Here is an 18,571-nt window from a genome sequence, read left to right as displayed (position 1 = left end):
GGAAAGGTGAAGAAGGAATGTAAAGGGTAAGCACTATGGGTAGTAGAGGATGGCAGAATCATGAGAGAGGTGATAGGCAGCTGGAAGAGGAGGCAGAGTGAAACTGGGATGGGAGAAGGGAGAGAGAGGGAATTACCGGAAGTTGGAGAATTCAATGTTCATGCCAAGGAGCTGGAAACTACCCAGACGGTATATGAGGTGTTGCTCCTCCAGCCTGAGTTTGGCCTCATCATGGCAGTAGAGGAGGCCTTACAGAATAAACTTCCTTTTCATGGTACTTGCTTTATATGGTGTGCTGTAAGTTATCCACAATATTGATTGGCATTGTTATCTTCTTATAGAAGATTTTTTTTTTTTGCAGCCTGCAGTTAACGGGAAGTTTTGCTGCAAACTGCTGATACAACTGACATTTTACAGTTCAATTTTCTGATTAGTTTTGATTTTTTCTGTTTTTGGTTTAATTTAATAACAATTGATGGTGGAGAGGTGGGTACTGTTTTCTTTGCTGAATTCATAGTCATCACTTGGCAGTAACATGCTTATGGAGGAATGACATACTCAGTAAATAAGCTATCGTCGGTTGTAGTACAACATTCTCATTGTTCGCTGATGGGCTTTGGCACACTGTGGCTATGTTCCAAGGATTAAAGTTTAACTTGTAACCATTGATATGAGTGAATGTACAGCATCCCTTGGGTAGTGAGAATTTAACAGCCATTTTTAGTGCTTTTGCGAATACATTGAAGCATGGGAAAAAATAATCCTGCAGTACTTTTTTTCTCCAGTCCTGATGAAAGGTCTTGGCCTAAAACGTCAACTGTACTTGTTTCCATAGATGCTGTCACCTGCTAAGTTCCTCTAGCAATTTGTGTGTGCTACTTTAATATGTGTGAATTGCTTCAAATTCAGACATTTCTCAGTGTATTTTGTTACTGCTGGTTAAAAAAGAAATTTTGCTAAAATTACCGTTATAAAAATATTGATGTACAGTTGATCTATTCAATAAATGTTCTAAAATTTAAAATATAGATATCATCCAACATTAAGCCTTCATCAAATTTATTATAACTCAAGATTATTTACTTAGCTTATAAACATTTAACATGATGTATTTCTATTTTTGTTGTTTTGGTGGTATAAAACTAAATTATTTTGATCTTGTTAATTTTTAAGGACATTTATTAACATGAAGCTGCGGTCTGGCATGATTTTGCAAAGGTAGACTGATAAGTCTTATCAAATATTGCATTAATTCTTTGGACTGGAGCTTGCTGTGAAATGAGGGCAGTTCAGTACCAAGTTGCAGTGCAGGCCTATATTCCTATATTGGAAAGCTTGATGTAGTGACACAATTATAGAAATCACAAATTTGTCATTGGAGTTCCACTTGCAATTTCCAGGCTGCACTCCAACACAGAACATTGCATATGAATCTGGCAACCTATCATAAACTTGCACTGGTACCTATCCAGTTACATTCAAGGATCTGTCCACTGAAATTTGCCAGATCAAACTTGACAGTCTAGTAGTTGTCATTGCAAAAATGTTGGAATCCCATTAAGACAGCAGAGCTGTAGAAGCTAGAAATACAATTTACATGAGTTTTTTGAATAAGGGAATAGTGTTTGATATTTTCTTTGATTTTGACAATGGATCTAGCATAGTGGATGTAGGTAGTTGGATATAGTGGATATAGGTAGTGCTTTGGATTTCCATAAGTCATTCAATTAAAGTGCCACAAAATTTTACTATAAAACATAGAGGCTCATAATATTGGAGATATTCCATTAGCATGGAGTAAAGATTAGCTGCCTAACTGAAAATGGCTAGAAGTAGAAAACTTCTGAAATGTAAATCTGATCAATTGTATCTGCAAAGAAAGTAAGTTTCAATTTCAGATGGACGACCTTTTCTTCAGAGCTATCATGTTCTCACAAATAAGGTGTTTGTTATCTGAAGTTTTTTATTGTTTTGACTTGAAAGCTGTAATGTACCATCAGAATATGAGGTTTTGTTTCTCAAGATGACAATGATTTTGTTAAGATATTACAGGAATCTAATGACAATCACAAATGCGGGGGGGGGGGGGAGATAACTTTGAAGGTCGTAACAATTAATAGAATGATCCATTGAATGTCAGGGATGCAAGTGGGAAAGAAGTGAATAGAATAAGTGAATGGTAATAGCTGAAACAATAAAACTTTTAGGGTGTTCTTGATTTGGATATAGGGGAGGTAGAAGTAGATTAGGTGTTGTGGTTTTGAAGCAAAGGTCTCTAAGGGGAAAGAAGATTGTGACTATGGTCCTGGCCTGATGTTTATCGATGGGTAATAGTCCAGAGTGTTAAGAAATGCCAAAATTGATAATAAGTCTTTGCCAGGTAGAAATCAGTACACCGAACAGCAACTGTTTGTCTGTAGGTTTGATCATAGTGGGGTTGAACCTTTTTTCCTGCAATTGACCTGTAACTCATGGGGTGCTACAGGGATTAATGCTGGGCCTTTGTTTATAATCTATATTAATATCTTGAATAAGAGGGCTGAATCTGTTAAATTTGCTGATGGTCCAAAAATAGATTGGAAAATGAGTGGTACAGGGAATATGAAATCTGTGAGGTCTGTCTATTAGCGGGTTTGAGTAGGCAAAAGCTTGACACTAATGTATAGAATAAGAGTATGTAAGATCAACTTTGGGAGAAAGATTTTAAAAGTATATGGTTACAGGAAGACAATTCCAAAGAATTACAGTCCTCAGACTTGTCTTAAATGGGTGACCTTTATTCTGAAATAATGCTAGCAGTACGATTCTCTGTAAGGGGAAAAGTGCTGGCAAAGTTACCTTGTCAAACATGCTCAGAATCCAATGTGAACCAAAAAAGATTTTCTCTCATTCTGAACTCCCAATGAGTGCATGCACATTTTCCTCAATCATCCCATTGACTCGATCCCTCTCAGTGGTTTCTTTGGACCACTTTTATGCACAATTTATTTTTATTATTTTATTATTTTTATAATAATTATTATATTTATATTTATTTTTATGATTCTTTTTATTATTTTATGCACAACCCTGATGAAGGATCTCGGCCCGAAACGTCAACAGTGCTTCTCCTTATAAATGCCGCCTGGCCTGCTGTGTTCCACCAGCATTTTGTGTGTGTCATTTGAATTTCCAGCATCTGCAGATTTCCTCATTAATGCACAATTTCTCACATTGGAACCAAAATGCCCTTCTGTCCATGCTTCGTGCCCTTCATAATATAAAATGCTGTTCAAAACTGATCCATCTAACCCATAAATTACAAGTTCTTGTCAAAAACAATATAAATATCTCTTTGACACATTAGACTTATTGCAATATATTAGCAACTTATCAAGAGTGCATTTTCAATCAAGTTTTGTACTACTTTGAGTTCGTACCTAAATGCCTAATTATTTTGGGATCCATGCTATAACAGATTAAAATTATCAAGGGCACAATTAATTTCATTTTTGAATTCCCATAATGTTTCAGACTAGGTTGTAGTAAACTGGGTTTTGTAACAAAGGAAGAACAGTTTGCTAATACCCCCCAAAAAATTCAGTAACTTTTTACTTCATTTGAAACAATATGATCAACACTCAGGGATGTGTGTGGTGCGTGGCTAAGTGATTAAGGTGTTGGACTAGCAATCTGAAGGTCGTGAATTCGAGCCACAGCCAAGGCAGCGTATTGTATCCTTGAACAAGGCACTTAACCACACATTGTTGCAGTCCACCCAGTTGAAAATGGGTACAGGCCAAATGCTGGGGGGGGGTTAACCTCGCGATAGACTGGCAAACTATCCGGGGGGTGGGGGGGGGAATCTCATACTCTCAGTCGCTTCACGCCATGGAAACCAGCAAAAGCACTGGCCTGATGAGCCTATAAGGCTTGGGACAGACTTTAACTTAACTTTCAGGGATGTGTGTTCTAGCCCACTGCTGTACTCTCTCTATACCTAAGACTGTGTGGTTAAGTCATAGCTCAAATGCCATCTATAAATTTGCTGATGACACAACCATTGTTGGCAGAATCTCAGATTGAGACAAGAGGGTGTACAGGAGCGAGATATACCAGCTAATTAAGGGGTGTCACAGCAACAACCTTGTTCTCAATGACAGTAAGCCCAAAGAGCTGATTGTGGCCTTCAGAAGGGTAGGACGAGAGAATATGAACCAATCCGTAGAATGATCAGAAGTGGAGACAGTGAGCAATTTCAAGTTCCTGGTGTCGAGATCTATGAGGATCTAACCTGGTCCCGACCTATTGATGCCGCTATAAAGAAGGCAAGACAGTGGCTATATTTCATTAGGAGTTTGAGGAGATTTGTTTTGTCACCAAAAACACAAACTTCTACAGATGTACTGTGGAGAACATTCTGACAGTCTGAATCATTGTCTGGTATAGGGGAGGGCTATTATACAAGACCGAAAGAAGCTACAGAAAGTTGTAAAATTAGTCATCTTCATCTTAGTACTTGCCTCCATGGTGTCCAAAACATCTTCAAGCAGCAATGCCTCAGAAAGATGGCGTCCATCATTAAGGATGACCATCATTCAGAACGTGCCCTTTTCTCATTGTAACTGTCAGGAAGGAGGTACAGAAACCTGAAGAGAGAGACTCAGTGATTCAGAAACAGTTTCTTCACCTCTGTCAGCTGATATCTAAATGTTCATTGAACCCATGAACACAAGCTCACTTTTATTATTTCTGAGGATTTTGTACTATTTTTAATTTAACTAATGTGTGTATATGTATGTGTATATATAGTGTTAATTGTGCCATCAGTGAATCGAGACATCTGCTAATTTGGGACAATTCTTTTCAATTGAAAAAATACTTTGGATTCCCTTTGTTTATTTGGGACACTATGCTGCTATGTTGGGGCAGGAGGCTGGTGCCAAACAGTTTCTAACTAGATTAGTTGAGCCATTAAATGCTACACTATGCTTAGACTAAAATTTTAAAATGGCGTCAGTTGTGTACTTGTATTTCAAAAAGCAGTGATTTCTGTCACTGATAGTTGGTGAGAAATAAGCAGTAAGACAATTCCAAACTCTCTTGCTCACTGCAGTTTAAAACATTCAGGCTTTGATATGCCAGAAATGCTGGGAGTGAAAATGAAATGATGTCTTTTCAATTCAGCCCTCCTCTGAACCCTCTCCAATGCCAGCACATACTTTCTCAGATAAGGGGCCCAAAACTACTCACAATACTCTGAATACAGTCTGACCAATGCCTTATAAAACCGCAGCACTACATCCTTGCTTTTATATTCTAGTCCTCTTGAAATTAATGTCAATATTATAATTGTCTTCTTTACTACTGACTCAACCTGTAAGTTAACATTTAGGGAATACAGCATTAGGACTCCTTTGAACCTTCGATTTCTGAATTTGCTCCCCATTTAGAAAAAAGTCTTTACTATTTTTACCAAAGTGCATTACCATACACTTCCCTATACAGTTGGCCCTCCTTATCAGCGGGGGATTGGTTCTGGGACCCCTCGCGGATACCAAAATTTGCAGATGCTCAAGTCTCTTATTCAACCTGTCTCACAGAGGAACTCCAGACCTTATTTAATCTGTCTCAGTGCGGTGGACATTAAGACCTGGCGGTAGAGATGTGAATCTGCAGTGTTTCTTTTCATGAAAATAATCACGATCACGATTGAAAATAAAGTGGAAATAATAAAGCGATTGGAAAGAGGTGAAACGCGTTGGTAATTGGAAAAGCGTTAGGCTAGATCGGTCAATGATCGGAACAATTTTAAAGGATACAGTGAGAAAGGCTCTGCCCAGATGAAAGCTACAATTATGACTAAGCAACACAGTGGTTTAATTATTGGGTTTTGGGTTTTTGATCCTCCAGATCAACCCAGCACGGCGGAGAGCACACTCGGGAGCAATCTGTCCTGAGTCCCGAGAAATTCCGTTCCCGAGCCCAGCGCTGAAACATACTTTCTTAAGCGTTTTATATGCACAGAAAGGTAAAAAATACTATACAGACTAAGGCAAACGTTTGACTAACTGATGCTAAATAATATTGGATGTACCTGTTTCGATTTACTTAGTAAGAGAACTTCCGATTTTTTTTTATCCCGATCCACGATAACCCACGCACATCCTCCCGTATACTTTAAATCATCTCTAGATTACTTATAATACCTAATACAATGTAAATGCTATTTTAAGTGGTTGTTACACTGCATTGTTTAAGGAATAATGACAAGAAAAAAAGTCTGCGCATGCTCAAACAACAAGAGTTGGAAGAGCACTTCCGGGTTTTCGCGATTCGCGGGTAAGGAGGGCCGACTACTGTATTCCATTTGCCACTTTTGTCCATTCTTGTAACCTATTCAAGCCCTTCCACAGATTCGCTGCTTCCTCAGCACTGCCTACCCTCCATCCATCTTTGTATTATCCATAAACTTGGCCACAAAGCCATCAATATTGTCATCCAAATCGTAAACATCGTGCATTTAAGTGGTCCCAACATAGATTCCTGTGGAACACCACTGTCATCGCAGCCAATCAAAAAAGGCCGTTGTATTCCCACTCTTTGCCTCCTTCCTGTCAGTAAATCCTCTGTCCAAATGGACAGAAATTTTCTCTTCACCCAAATTATGCACAAATTAATTTGCAAATGACTGTTTTACTAGACAATTTTACTAAACACTACGTAGACTTAAGAAACACTGTAGTGTTAGAATTTCATGACTAATCAGTCAAAAATATTTCCTTAATTTTCATGGGAAAAGATAAATTGTAACTGTACATAGCAGATAATCCAACAATTCTTCTCAATATACTGATAGTTTTTTAGTTGACCTACCATAATTTTTCAAATCAATATGTTGTTCTTGGAATGCTCACAGATGTGACTGAAAACTGTAATACATGCATCTCAAAGACCAGAGGTTTAAAATTAGGTTCAGTGGTTCAATCAAATACCTAGGGCCCTGAACCAACAGAATACAAAGTGTTCCCACCCACATGGCCACCCACACCATGCATGCAGATAATATTCAGACATACTAAAAGCTTGATAAATACGATTACCCAGACATAATCACCCAAATGTGAAAATTGAAATAAACTTAACTTTTTGCTTATTAAAACTAAATCGAAATAAACACCCAAGCTAAAACCAGCAACCTAAACCGGTCACAAACAAGAGAAATCAAGATGTACAAAAAAGCTGGATGAACTCAGCAGGTCGGGCAGCATCCGTTGAAAGAAGCAGTCAACGTTTCGGGTCGAGACCCTTCGTCAGGATGAAGGGTGTCCTGACGAAGAGACAAAGGGTCTCGACCCGAAACATTGACTGCTTCTTTCAACGGATGCTGCCCGACCTGCTGAGTTCATCCAGCCTTTTTGTATGTCTTGATTTGACCACAGCTTCCGCAGTGTACTTTGTGTTTACAAACAAGAGAAAATCTGCAGATGCTGGAAATCCAAGCAACACGCCCAAAATGCTGGAGGAATTCGGCAGGCCAGGCAGTATCTATGAAAAGATTACAGTCGACATTTTTCCATAGATGCTGCTTGGCCTGCTGAGTTCCTCCAGCATTTTGGGTGTGTGACCTAAACAGATGCAATGTTAAATTATTTGCACTGTACCTTCAGGATGACATACTGTTTTCTGCTCTTGTATTTGGAATTTTACTTTCATGCCCATCTCTTAAAAAAAATCACAAGATAATAGATTATTGCATTTGGAAAACATGCAATTTAATGTTAGACCTACAGACAGATTTACTGGTACACAATACATGGAAACAACTTTCCTGCTTATGGGTGGAATTTGGACTCACCGACAAACAAAGCAGGGAAATAGGCCTTGTCATATTATTACATGCACATGCAAATTCCTACAATGGTCTGACAAGTATGCATGGATGGGGGGGGGGGGAGGGGAGGAATAAATTACATCAGATGTTATTTTGCAATAATTAATGTATCACATAACTTGGAATGCACACGACTCTTCCCAAATGTACTTTGAATCAGATTTATTATCACTGACATATGTTGTGAAATTTATCCACCGAGTACAATTCCACATCCCCCCCATGTATTTTAATACTAATGTACAAAAGGTGACCAGTTGTCTAGTTTCAAGAGCAGGGCTCTTTCACAGTGACTTCCTATTGCCTAATTTAATTGATATGTACCTGCTTCAAGCATTACTTATTTTTCCTGCAAATTTATTGTTTTATCTTAAAGATTTCTTTCCATTTAGTGAGAAAACCAGAGTGAAGTAGTAAGAAAAATAAAGCACTGTTAAAGCTTAAGTAAAAAGAAAAGACTAGTGGGGCAAGTGTGGTCTCTGATAGGAATAACAGAATTCATAATTGAGGAAAAGAAAATTGCAGAGGTCACTATGTCTGCAAATTTCTCAAAAGTGCCAGAAACCAAGAATCTAGTGCAAGTTATTAAAATAAATAATTAGTTTAAAATAAACTAACTAAAACTGATAAATTCTTTATTTCAAAAGAAAAACAGGCATTAGTGGGTTATTTTCAAAATGTTAGCTATGATACTGCCAAGTATCAGTGCTTGGGCCCAACTACACACAATCTATATCAATCCTTTGGTTAAAATGCCCAAATGTACCATTTCCAAGTTTACCATTTACATGAAAATAAGTGGGAATATGGGTAATGATAGGAATGCAAAGGGGCTTCAAGGGAACGTTACCAGGCCAAACAAGTAGGCAACAAATCAGATAGAGTACAGTATAGAAAAATGTGAGCTTATCCACTTTATTTAAAAAAGTGTCATGCTTTTTCCCCTGCTGGAAAGAAATTCTAAATAATTTTGGTACACAAGTCAGTGAAAACTAACATCCAGGTACTGTGTCTATGACAACTGTATAGGACCATATTTGGAGTCTTACTTATAATTTGTTGCTTCGTCTATAAAGGATAAACTTGGGATAGAGACCCTGCAGGAAAGAATCACCATGCTCTCTGCTGTGGTGGTGGGAACAACATGCCAAGGGATGCACAAGCCTCTGTTCTCTGGAATTTAGGAGAAGGGGAGAGCTCACTGAAACACATGCATGCAATTCTAGTTAATTGGGACACAATTGGCACTAGCACATTTTGTCCAATTAAGTGACTACCCAAATTAGCTGAAATTACATGTAAATAGTTAAAAAGGTATAAAAAGACAAACTAAGCAACAAATTATGTATTTCAGTGAAATACAGAAGACATCAGACCACTACCAATAGTACCACAGTACTATAAAACTGTATTTGTTCCAATCAGTTATCGGAGGAATTCATCTAGTGTACGCAGTGAACAAAATTAGCACAGACTCCTAGTGCAGATAATGAACTGCCTTCATACAATGCTGCCAATGATTACATCCTCCTAATCTTCATCTTTATTGTAACTTTCAAGATGACTGTCAATTGGAATGATCTCAGGAATGATGGGGTTACTGTGTGAGGAGTGTTTGGCTCTGGGCCTATCCTTGCTGGAGTTTAGAAGAATGATGGGGGATCTTATTGAAATATATTAAAAGGCCTAAATAAAGTTGACATAAAGAGGATGTTTACAATAGTAAGAAAGTCTAGGACCAGAGGGCAGAGTTTCAGAAGACAAGGGTATTCCTTTAGAACAGATAAGGAGCAATTTCTTTAGCCAGATGGTCCTGAGTCTGTGGAATTCATTGGTACAGGCTGCAATGGGTATATTTAAAGTGGATGCCATCCCTTTCTCTCATTCCTCCATCTCTACTGCATCTGCTCTCAGGATGAGGCTTTTCATTCCAGAACTAAGGAGCTAAACTCTTCCTTCAAAGAAAGGGCTTCCCTTCCTCCATAGTCTTTCCAGGTGAAGCAACATCTCACCTGTGAGTCTGGCGTGATCTACTGTATCACGTGCTCTTGGAGTGGCCTCCTGTATATCAGTGAGACCTGATGTAGATTGGGAGACTGCTTCTCTGAGCCCCTACACTCTGTCCACTGGTAAAAGCGGAATCTCCCTGTGGCAACATATTTTAATCCTACTTCCGATTCCGACATGTCAGTCCATGACATCTACTGCAACGATGAGGCCACACACGGTTTGGAGGAGGAACACCTTTATATTCTGTCTGGGAAGCCTGCAGTCTGATAGCATGAACATCGATGTCATGGACTTATGTTAATTTCTCCCCCCACCCACCCCTTTCACCATTCTCCATTCCCTTTTCCCTCTCACACCTTATCTCATTGCCCGTCTATCACCCCCCTCTGATGCTCCTTCCCCTTCCCTTTCTTCCATGGCCTTCTGTCCTCTCTTGTCAGATTCCCCTTTCTCCAGCCCTTTTGCAAATCAACTTCCCAGCTTCAACCCTCCCCCTATCCTGGTTTCACCTATCCCCTTGTACTATATCCTCCTCTCCCCACCTTGCATTTCCTCTAGCATTCTGTGTATTGCTTTGATTTCCAGCATCTGCAGATTTTCTTTTGTTTGTGGAGATTGGTAGGTTCTTGATTAGTAAAGTCATTAAAGGTTATGGGGAGAAGACAGGGGAATGGGATTAAGAGGGATAATAAATTAGCCATGATTGAATGACAGAGCAGACTCGTTAGACCAAATGGTTTAATTCTAATCCTGTATTTATGGGCATTTAAATTGGAGGGGAGGGGAAACAAATCATTTAAAATTACTGGATGCTACTAGCTGTAATGTAAGATTGGGGTTTCTATCTCTGATAACTGCTGATGACCTCTACTTCAGTATTCTCAGTATACCTCTGGAAATACCCCCTTTTGAGAATAGTAATTTTTTGCTAAAGTTTTTTTTCCTATTTTGTATACATTGAGTAGAAATAGATTATGATTTTTGCAACTGTTATACTGCAATTGCTGACTGGTGGCACAGTGATATCAACGCTGCACTCCGGAGCAAAGGTTCCCGAGTTCGAATCCAGTCCGCCGCATCACCCGTGCCGGGTTGAGTGTCAAGCTCGCAACTCGACCTCATTTTTTTAAAAAACTGTGCTGTGAGAAGGTCATGGGGGAACACTCACAGAAACTTTCCTCCAAGACAACCACTTGAAAAAGTGGTCGCCGAGGCTCTGGTAGAGTGTGGCACACACAAAAAATACTGCAATCAGCATACTACATGTGGAGGTTGGGAGCAAAAACATTTTACAATTTCTTTTAACCATTTCTAATTATGTTTAGGGATCTTCTTTTTGAAGAATGCTAAATTCAAATAGGGCAATATAATGTTCCATACTCCTGGATAGTCTCCCAACCACCACACTTCAATTTAAGCTAATCGCAAGTCTGACCAAGTCTCATTCACTGTGCTTGTTTACTGTTGTTCAGTTGCATTCAACCTTGTTCTTAAAATCTTAGTTGTAAGCAATTGCCTGTCAATCCCTAGAGTTTTGAGGTAATCTGGTCAGTTGTGCACATCTGATTTTCGAATCATGCAGCATGGGAACATGTCATTTGGTCCAAAGAGCCTGCACTGACTACCCCATTTTATACTGATCCTATGTTAATCCAATTTTTAAAATTATCCTTGTATTCTCACCAAAGTAAGTATCTGAAGTCGGAAATGAACCTGGGGCTCGGGCCTTGCACAGCAGCTGTACTAATCTTCTACTCAGTTTTAATTGGTTTAATCTCTACAACAGAAAACAATATTTTTGTAATTTTCAAAAAAGAACAATAAGGAATTTTATCACCTTAACAGCAACCTTTGATCAAGTTTTAAAATCTACCCATATATCTTCATTTTATTTGATAGTGCAATTTTTGAGGTGCTGTAAAAGTATGTGTTAAAGCTGATCTATAAATGTAGTTGGCAAGCAAATTATTGCTTACTTAGACAACATGGAAGCCAAAGTAAAACATAGTTAAGTGGTGGGTTAAAACGCATGACTTCTCAGTGAAGCGTAGAATTCCCAATCCTAAGATATTATGAGAATGGAGCTACACACAATGTGTGGAAATTATTTATTTTCTTGGTATTTTAGTGATATGACTGCATCCTCCAGGGTTGGAAGTGCAAGATCAACATCCTGCATCTGGTGTTCCGGAGTGCACATTGCCAAACTACATTCTATCAGCTAAGGGGGATTGATCCTTTTTTAAACTCCAGCATTGAAGAATTTTCCTTGAGTTTAAAATATAGGGCTTTTTCTTAAAACAAAATTAGCATCAGAAAATGATGAACTTCATATGTACTTGATTTCAATAGTAAAAGCTTTGCTTTATTCAGGTCATCTTATCAGGACTTAATGCAAAAGTATGCATTTGATTCTTGTACCTCAAGGATTCCATGACGTCTGCCGAGGCTGTGAAACTGATTTTGAGTTTGAGCTTGTGTAGAGACCTGAGCTACTTTCCTAGGAACACTCTTGCAGTCCATTGAAACTTATGTTTTTTTTCTCCTTGTTTTTATTTATTTTCTTTCTTAGCTAGTTTTGTACAATGGTGCTCCCATGTTTGATAATGTCTAGTTAGAATTTTTTGGCTGAAGATGAAAATTAGACATGAGAATAAGGGGAATTTTGGCCATGGCAAGGTAATTGCAATGTTTTGAGCTAATGTAACTAAGAAGTTCATTACATGAATGTTTACTGTGTCATTTTAAAATGTCTGCAAACATCAGGTTAAACATTTTAATCATCAGTGTCAACTGCTAGTGGTCTTTTTTGTAAAGCAGAATTTTAAAGTGTGAGATCCTGTTATTATTTGTGTTCTGATGAATCCTCCATTTTCTGCAGTCTTTGAAGTGTGAGGTGCATTTTAATAGTGTAGGTACAATTTAGTTTAGTCGTCTCCTAATTGGTATGCTGTCGTACATTTTGCTGGTACATGCAGAAGTTTGTTCCCGTACAGTAAAATTACTTCAGGTAGCATTCTGCCAAAGCCACAGTAGTATATTTTTCATAATCATTTTTCAACACTATAATCCTGAATTGGAGAGAGCTCTTTACTTTTTGATGTTCATTTGTGTCAGAAGAGTGTCAGTTTGTACTTGGGGGAAAATCTAAATATTCAGCTACCCATTCTAGAAACGGTCCAATTTTAGTGTTGGCTTCAAATTTTTTGAATTTTTAATTTATCGCTGTGTTGGTGGAGCGAGTTAGGGAAAATGTAATACAGGAATGAACAAAATCCAATTCATTCAGACTGACTTTTAATTGTTTTTCCACAATTTGTAAATTAAGATTAACCAAACTTGTTGATACTGGTAAGCAACATAACTGGGATGAGATATTTTGATTCTTTTATGAAATGAGTTTGCAAACTATTAAATTGGCCTGTAATTTATTTTTAAATTTAAATGATTAATGATTTTTGTGTGGTTATGTATTATAGACACGAGCATTGTTCCTGTGAGTCATTGCTAATATTAACTTTGCAGTGGCCATGATAAAATGTGCAGTTGTTAACTTGTTGATAACTAGGATATTTGGTACACTTTGTTACATGAGCGTTTTGGAAATATTTGTAAAGTCAGCTTGCATTAAATTTATTATGGATGTTTCACTGAACTAGCCATACTACAAATCAGAGGTTCCCAACCTGGGGTCCACAAATCCCTCAGTTAATGTTGGGGACCCCTGCTATAGATTGTTTATCCATGTAAGATTTCTATCACTGAATTTATTTCTCTAGATTTGAATGCAATTTTTTTAATTAATGTAATTAAAATATTCACATTTGTTTTGATTTATTCTGGCCTTTTAAATGTGTTGGTAGCATGGCAGTCTTCAGAGACTTTAGTAGACATAAAACTTTAAAAAGCCTTGTAAACCTAATTTTTAAATTATCATTTTTTTTGCAGATGATATTGACTGTTTACTTGAGCAGCAATGAGCAGAGTTTTGCTGAAGTCCCCATAACCCCAGAAACAACATGTCGAGATGTTGTTGAATTTTGCAAAGAGCCTGGTGAGATTGGTTGCCACTTGGCTGAGGTGTGGCGAGGGAATGGTAGGTTTTGCACTTGTGTACCATACATTTTAGCTTCAGAATGCATACTTCTGTCTGTGCTCTACCAGTTTTGGATGTCCCAAAACCTGTATGTTAATCAAGCCCTCTTACCATCAGCTGGCAAAGACCCAACTAATTCTAATTAATTCAAAAGTTCATGGTTTAAAAACACTTTTGTATTCTGTTATGAATGATCAACAAGCTTCAGGTACTAAATCTTCACATAAATTTTCTCGAGCACAAAATTAAAAGGTAACGTGGAAAAAATGAATACGAGTAAATCAGAATTAATACAACAAAAACACAAAATGCTGGCAGAACTCAGCAGGGCAGACAGCATCTATGGGAGGAGGTAGTGACGATTACAACAGTAATTTAACAAGTCTATTGGGATATGCTGTAAGCTCTTTAAAGAAAAGTCTGGGAGAAAATTTTCCATTTATGGAAGGCTTTGCTATAAAAGACAGATTGTTTCTACTTGTGTGTCCCAATGGTGTAAGTCATTTTAGGGACTTTGTTTTAAAAATTGAATATTGTAGGTACTTATAATCTCAAGGTTGCTAAAATATGAATCTTTTTCACAAAAGGCTTATGTTAGGATTGTGATGGAACTAGTGTTGCTTAGATGAGTGCAGAAATGAAAATGAAGGCAGTTGCTATATAGTGATATGAACTGAATAAACTGCAGCTACATTCTGGACAAAAGCAAACTTGGGGAAACATATTGGCTTTTAATAGGAAATATTCTCAGAAATCAGTAAGTATATTCATTTCTATTAAGGGTGGACGATTACCAAAGCTATAAAAATACTTCAAAGAATTATTTATCTGCTAATAATGACTTGTGGCTCCTTCCTCAGCTTCCTCAACCCAACATTACAGCATGTAATTTTTCAAATTCCTTGTTCTTCCCACCCACACACCCAAAATGACTGTTAATGCATAGGGTGTTAATTTCATTCATGCATATGCAGATTTGTATCGGTCAGTTAGGTGTTTCCTGGTCTCTAATTTACTATTCTGAGTTGCCTTTTAAATTCGTATTCCAATCTGAACCTGAAGGTTGGTTGCTGGTCAGATTAATACAGTGGGTACATGCTCTAACTCCAGAGTTAACATGCCCTAACACCTTCACACAGAAAACAGTCTACAAAGAAGGGATACCTGGTGTGTGAGGGACTGAGTAAGGTTGACATTCAGTGTCAGTGCATCCTAATATTACAGAATTTTCAAAGCTATGCTTTGAAGTAAAGTTGTAAAAAAAATTAGCATTGTTTAGAAGTAAGAATTTGTTGGAATGCATTGTTACAAGAAAGTACCTCAAGATAATATCCAGCACGTGAATGTGATTCTGAATTGCCATCCCAATTAATTGCATACATACGACAATGCAGACCGTTTTTCTGAGGTTGTTTATTGATTCCGTGCCAATAATAGTTTATGTTATTTCTTGTCATTGTCATTGCTTGTATTAAAATACTGGTCAGAAGATTCAAGAGTTGTGGCTACAGTAGAAGATGAAGAAGGTTATTAAAAATTGAATAAGTGGGTCAAAGAGTGGAAAATGGAGTTTAATTCAGGTTAAGTGCCAGGTGGTGCATTTTGGGAAGTTCAAAATAAATTTACTATCGAAGTACATGTATGTCATCGTATGCAACCCTGAGGTTCACTTCCTTGCAGGCATTCACAGTAAATACAAAGAAAAAACAAGAAAAAGGAAAATAATAAATAAGTAATAAATATCGACAAATATGAGATGAAGAATCCTTGAAAGTTAGACAATAGGTTGTGGGAAGAGTTCAGTGTTGGGTGAGTGAAGTTATCCCCTTTGGCTCAAGAGATTGATGGTTGAGGGGTAATAATTCTTCCTAATCCTGGTGATGTGGTCTTGTGAGGTCCCTGTACCTCTTTCCTGATGGCGGCAGCAGCAAGAAGAGAGCATAGCCTTGATGGTGAGGATGCTGCTTTTCCTGCACCAGTGCACTGTGTAGATGTGTTAACTGGTGGGGAGGGCTTTACTCATGATGGACTGGGTTGTACCCCCCACTTTTGCATTCATGGGCACGGGTTCTTCCATACCAGGCTTTGATGCAACCAATCAGTATACTCTCCACTGCGCATCTATAGGAGATTGTCAAAGTTTTAGATGACATGCTGGTTCCCCCTTTAAAGGCTCTCCATCTCGTGTTCTTGATGTTTATTGCTTATTTATTTATTTATAATTATTATTATTTTGCTTGTTTTTTTATAGTTTCTTTGTATTTACTGTGAATTCCTGCAAGAAAATGAACCTCAGGGTTGTATATGGTGACGTATATGTTCGTTGGTAATAAATTTACTTTGAACTTTGGAAAGTCATATCTATGTAGGACTTTCCCCAGGGTCCTGCATTCACTTTCTGTGTTACAGAACTGAGGAACCTTGGAGTATGAATACATGGTTCTCTGGAAGTGAAGTGAAAGGTAGTTGGGCTAATAAAGAAGGCTTTTGATGCACTAGTCTTAATTACTAAGGGCATTGAGTATAAAAGCTGGGTTGAGATGGTAAGGTTGAATAGGATACTGGCAAGGCTGGACTGGAGTACTGAGTTTGAGTTTTGGACACCAAAAGTTAAGTTTAGGAAGGATGTTAGTAAACTTGAAAGAGTGCAGAAAAGACTTGTGTGTTTTCGATATCACAAGTTGGTCTCTTTTTCTTCCTTCGCTTTACGTTTTGCACTTCCAGAAGCATAATGACATCCAATATCTCTGGCGCAATGGCTCATTGCATTTGCTATCTGCAATGGAAAAAAATAATGAAATATGCATTTAAAAATAAATAGTTTATGTTACAAAAGCTAAATAGCGGTATCAACAAAGATTAGTGAACAATAACAGATTTATGTGACTGTTGTGGCTATGAGTGCGTGTGGATCACATGTACTCAACAACCAACTAGGAATAGTGTTCTGAAAATTATCTGTTTAGTTGCTTATTGAAACTCATTTCAATTGGGAAATACAGGTTGAAACTCAGTCAAATCCGATCTTGTATGTTCCTGAGCTGGTTCAGACTACCTAAAATCGGGGAAAATGAGGAATCATGAACTGGGTCACGTAAAACTGTTGCGTCGCACATCCCTTGTCGCAGGCTCACCATGGCGGTGCACCGTCCAGCAGCGTAACAGCGCACGCTGCAGCGGCTTGGGAGGTGGGAGATAGCACAAAGGTCGCCACGACACAGCAAGGAGCCAACACACGCCTGCACACACATATCATGCAGCATACAGCTCCCCCGACATGAAAACAGCATCGTTGCCAGATTGTCGTGAGAATACGGTGAGATGCCGATTTCACCAGATTGCAGCTTGGAAGCATTTAGTGCGGGGTCCTTGAAAATCCGGGATCCGTAGCATATGCTACTTTTGCTTCTAGGTTAATCCGGCACTGCTGAGAGGTCATTCCCAGGGCTGAAATGGTTGCCACAAGAGGACACAGGTTTAAGGTGCTGTGTAGTAGGTACAGAGGAGAAGTCGAGAGTAAGTTTTTTTTATGTAGAGAGTGGTGAGTGCATGGAATGGGCTGCCGGCAACTGTGGTGGAGGCGGATACGATAGGGTCTTTTAAGAGACTTTTGGATAGGTACATGGAGCTTAGAAAAATAGAGGGCTATAGGTAATCTTAGTAATTCTAAGGTCAGGACAAGTTTGGAACAACTTTGTGTGCCGAAGGGCCTGTATTGTGCTGTAGGTTTTCTATGTTTCTATGAGGGGATCAGAAAGGATGAATGTATACAGTCTCCTTCCCACTGGAGAATCTTGAACTCAAGGACATGTGTTTAAGGTGAGGGGAAATATTTAAGAGGAACCTGTGTGTACGTAAAATGTGTACCAGAGAAAGTGGCTGTCTGAAGTAGTATTTGTTTCACTAATGGACAAATAAGTAGGTCCACAATTAATAAATGTACTCAGTTAAAAGTTAATAAATAGCTTTTCTTATACTTGCAAGCGGAATAAGTGCCAATCCTGTTCCTATACCTCCTACCTCACTACCAGTTAGTGTCACATAGTCTTTTCAGCTGGGTGACACTTCACCTGTGAGTCTATTGGGTCGCCTACTGTATCTAGTGCACCCAGTGAGACCTTACATAGATTGGGAGACCACTTCAATGAGTACCTTCACTCTGACCGCCACAAGAAGAAACCTCCCAGTTCAATTCTACTTCCTGTTCCCTTTCTGACTTGTCAGTCCATGACCTCCTCTACTTCTACTGTGAAGACCACACACAGTTAGGAGAAGCAACACCTTGTATTCCATCTCAGTAGCCTCCGACCTTATGGCATGAACATCGATTACATCCAATAATCACCCCACCCCTCTTCTCCACCATTCTCCATTCCTCTTTCTCTCTCCCATGCTTGAAATTGGTTTTAAATATTGCTTGTTTCATGGGAAAAGCTACATCTGCAATACTTTCTCCATTTTTGGCAAGACCACTGTTTGTTCCTATTTCTAAATTGTCATTGAAGGTGGTGTGAACTGCTGCAGTGCCTCTTGTGAGGGGGTTCCTACAGTATTATTTTATGATGGAAATAAAATTATTTTAAATAAATGTG

The 18,571-nt window shown here is 38.4% G+C and overlaps 1 protein-coding gene across 4 annotated transcripts in view; it reads left to right on the top strand.

Moving 5' to 3' along the window:
* The window catches only part of ppp1r13bb (protein phosphatase 1, regulatory subunit 13Bb), an 80,893-nt gene that overhangs the window by 11,290 nt on the left and 51,032 nt on the right, over positions 1-18,571 (top strand). For 3 of the 4 annotated variants that reach the window (XM_073039761.1, XM_073039762.1, XM_073039759.1), the window contains exon 2: positions 13,832-13,979. In XM_073039761.1, the coding sequence (XP_072895862.1) occupies positions 13,832-13,979 (148 nt within the window). Of the gene's footprint in view, positions 1-12,455; positions 12,563-13,831; positions 13,980-18,571 lie in introns of those variants that run through there. The other variant, XM_073039760.1, reaches the window with a different exon arrangement.

Source organism: Hemitrygon akajei, chromosome 3 (genome assembly GCF_048418815.1).
Source record: "Hemitrygon akajei chromosome 3, sHemAka1.3, whole genome shotgun sequence".
NCBI lineage: Eukaryota > Metazoa > Chordata > Chondrichthyes > Myliobatiformes > Dasyatidae > Hemitrygon > Hemitrygon akajei.
Note: the sequence above shows the minus strand (reverse complement) of the source record. Positions and strands in the feature narration are given on the sequence as shown.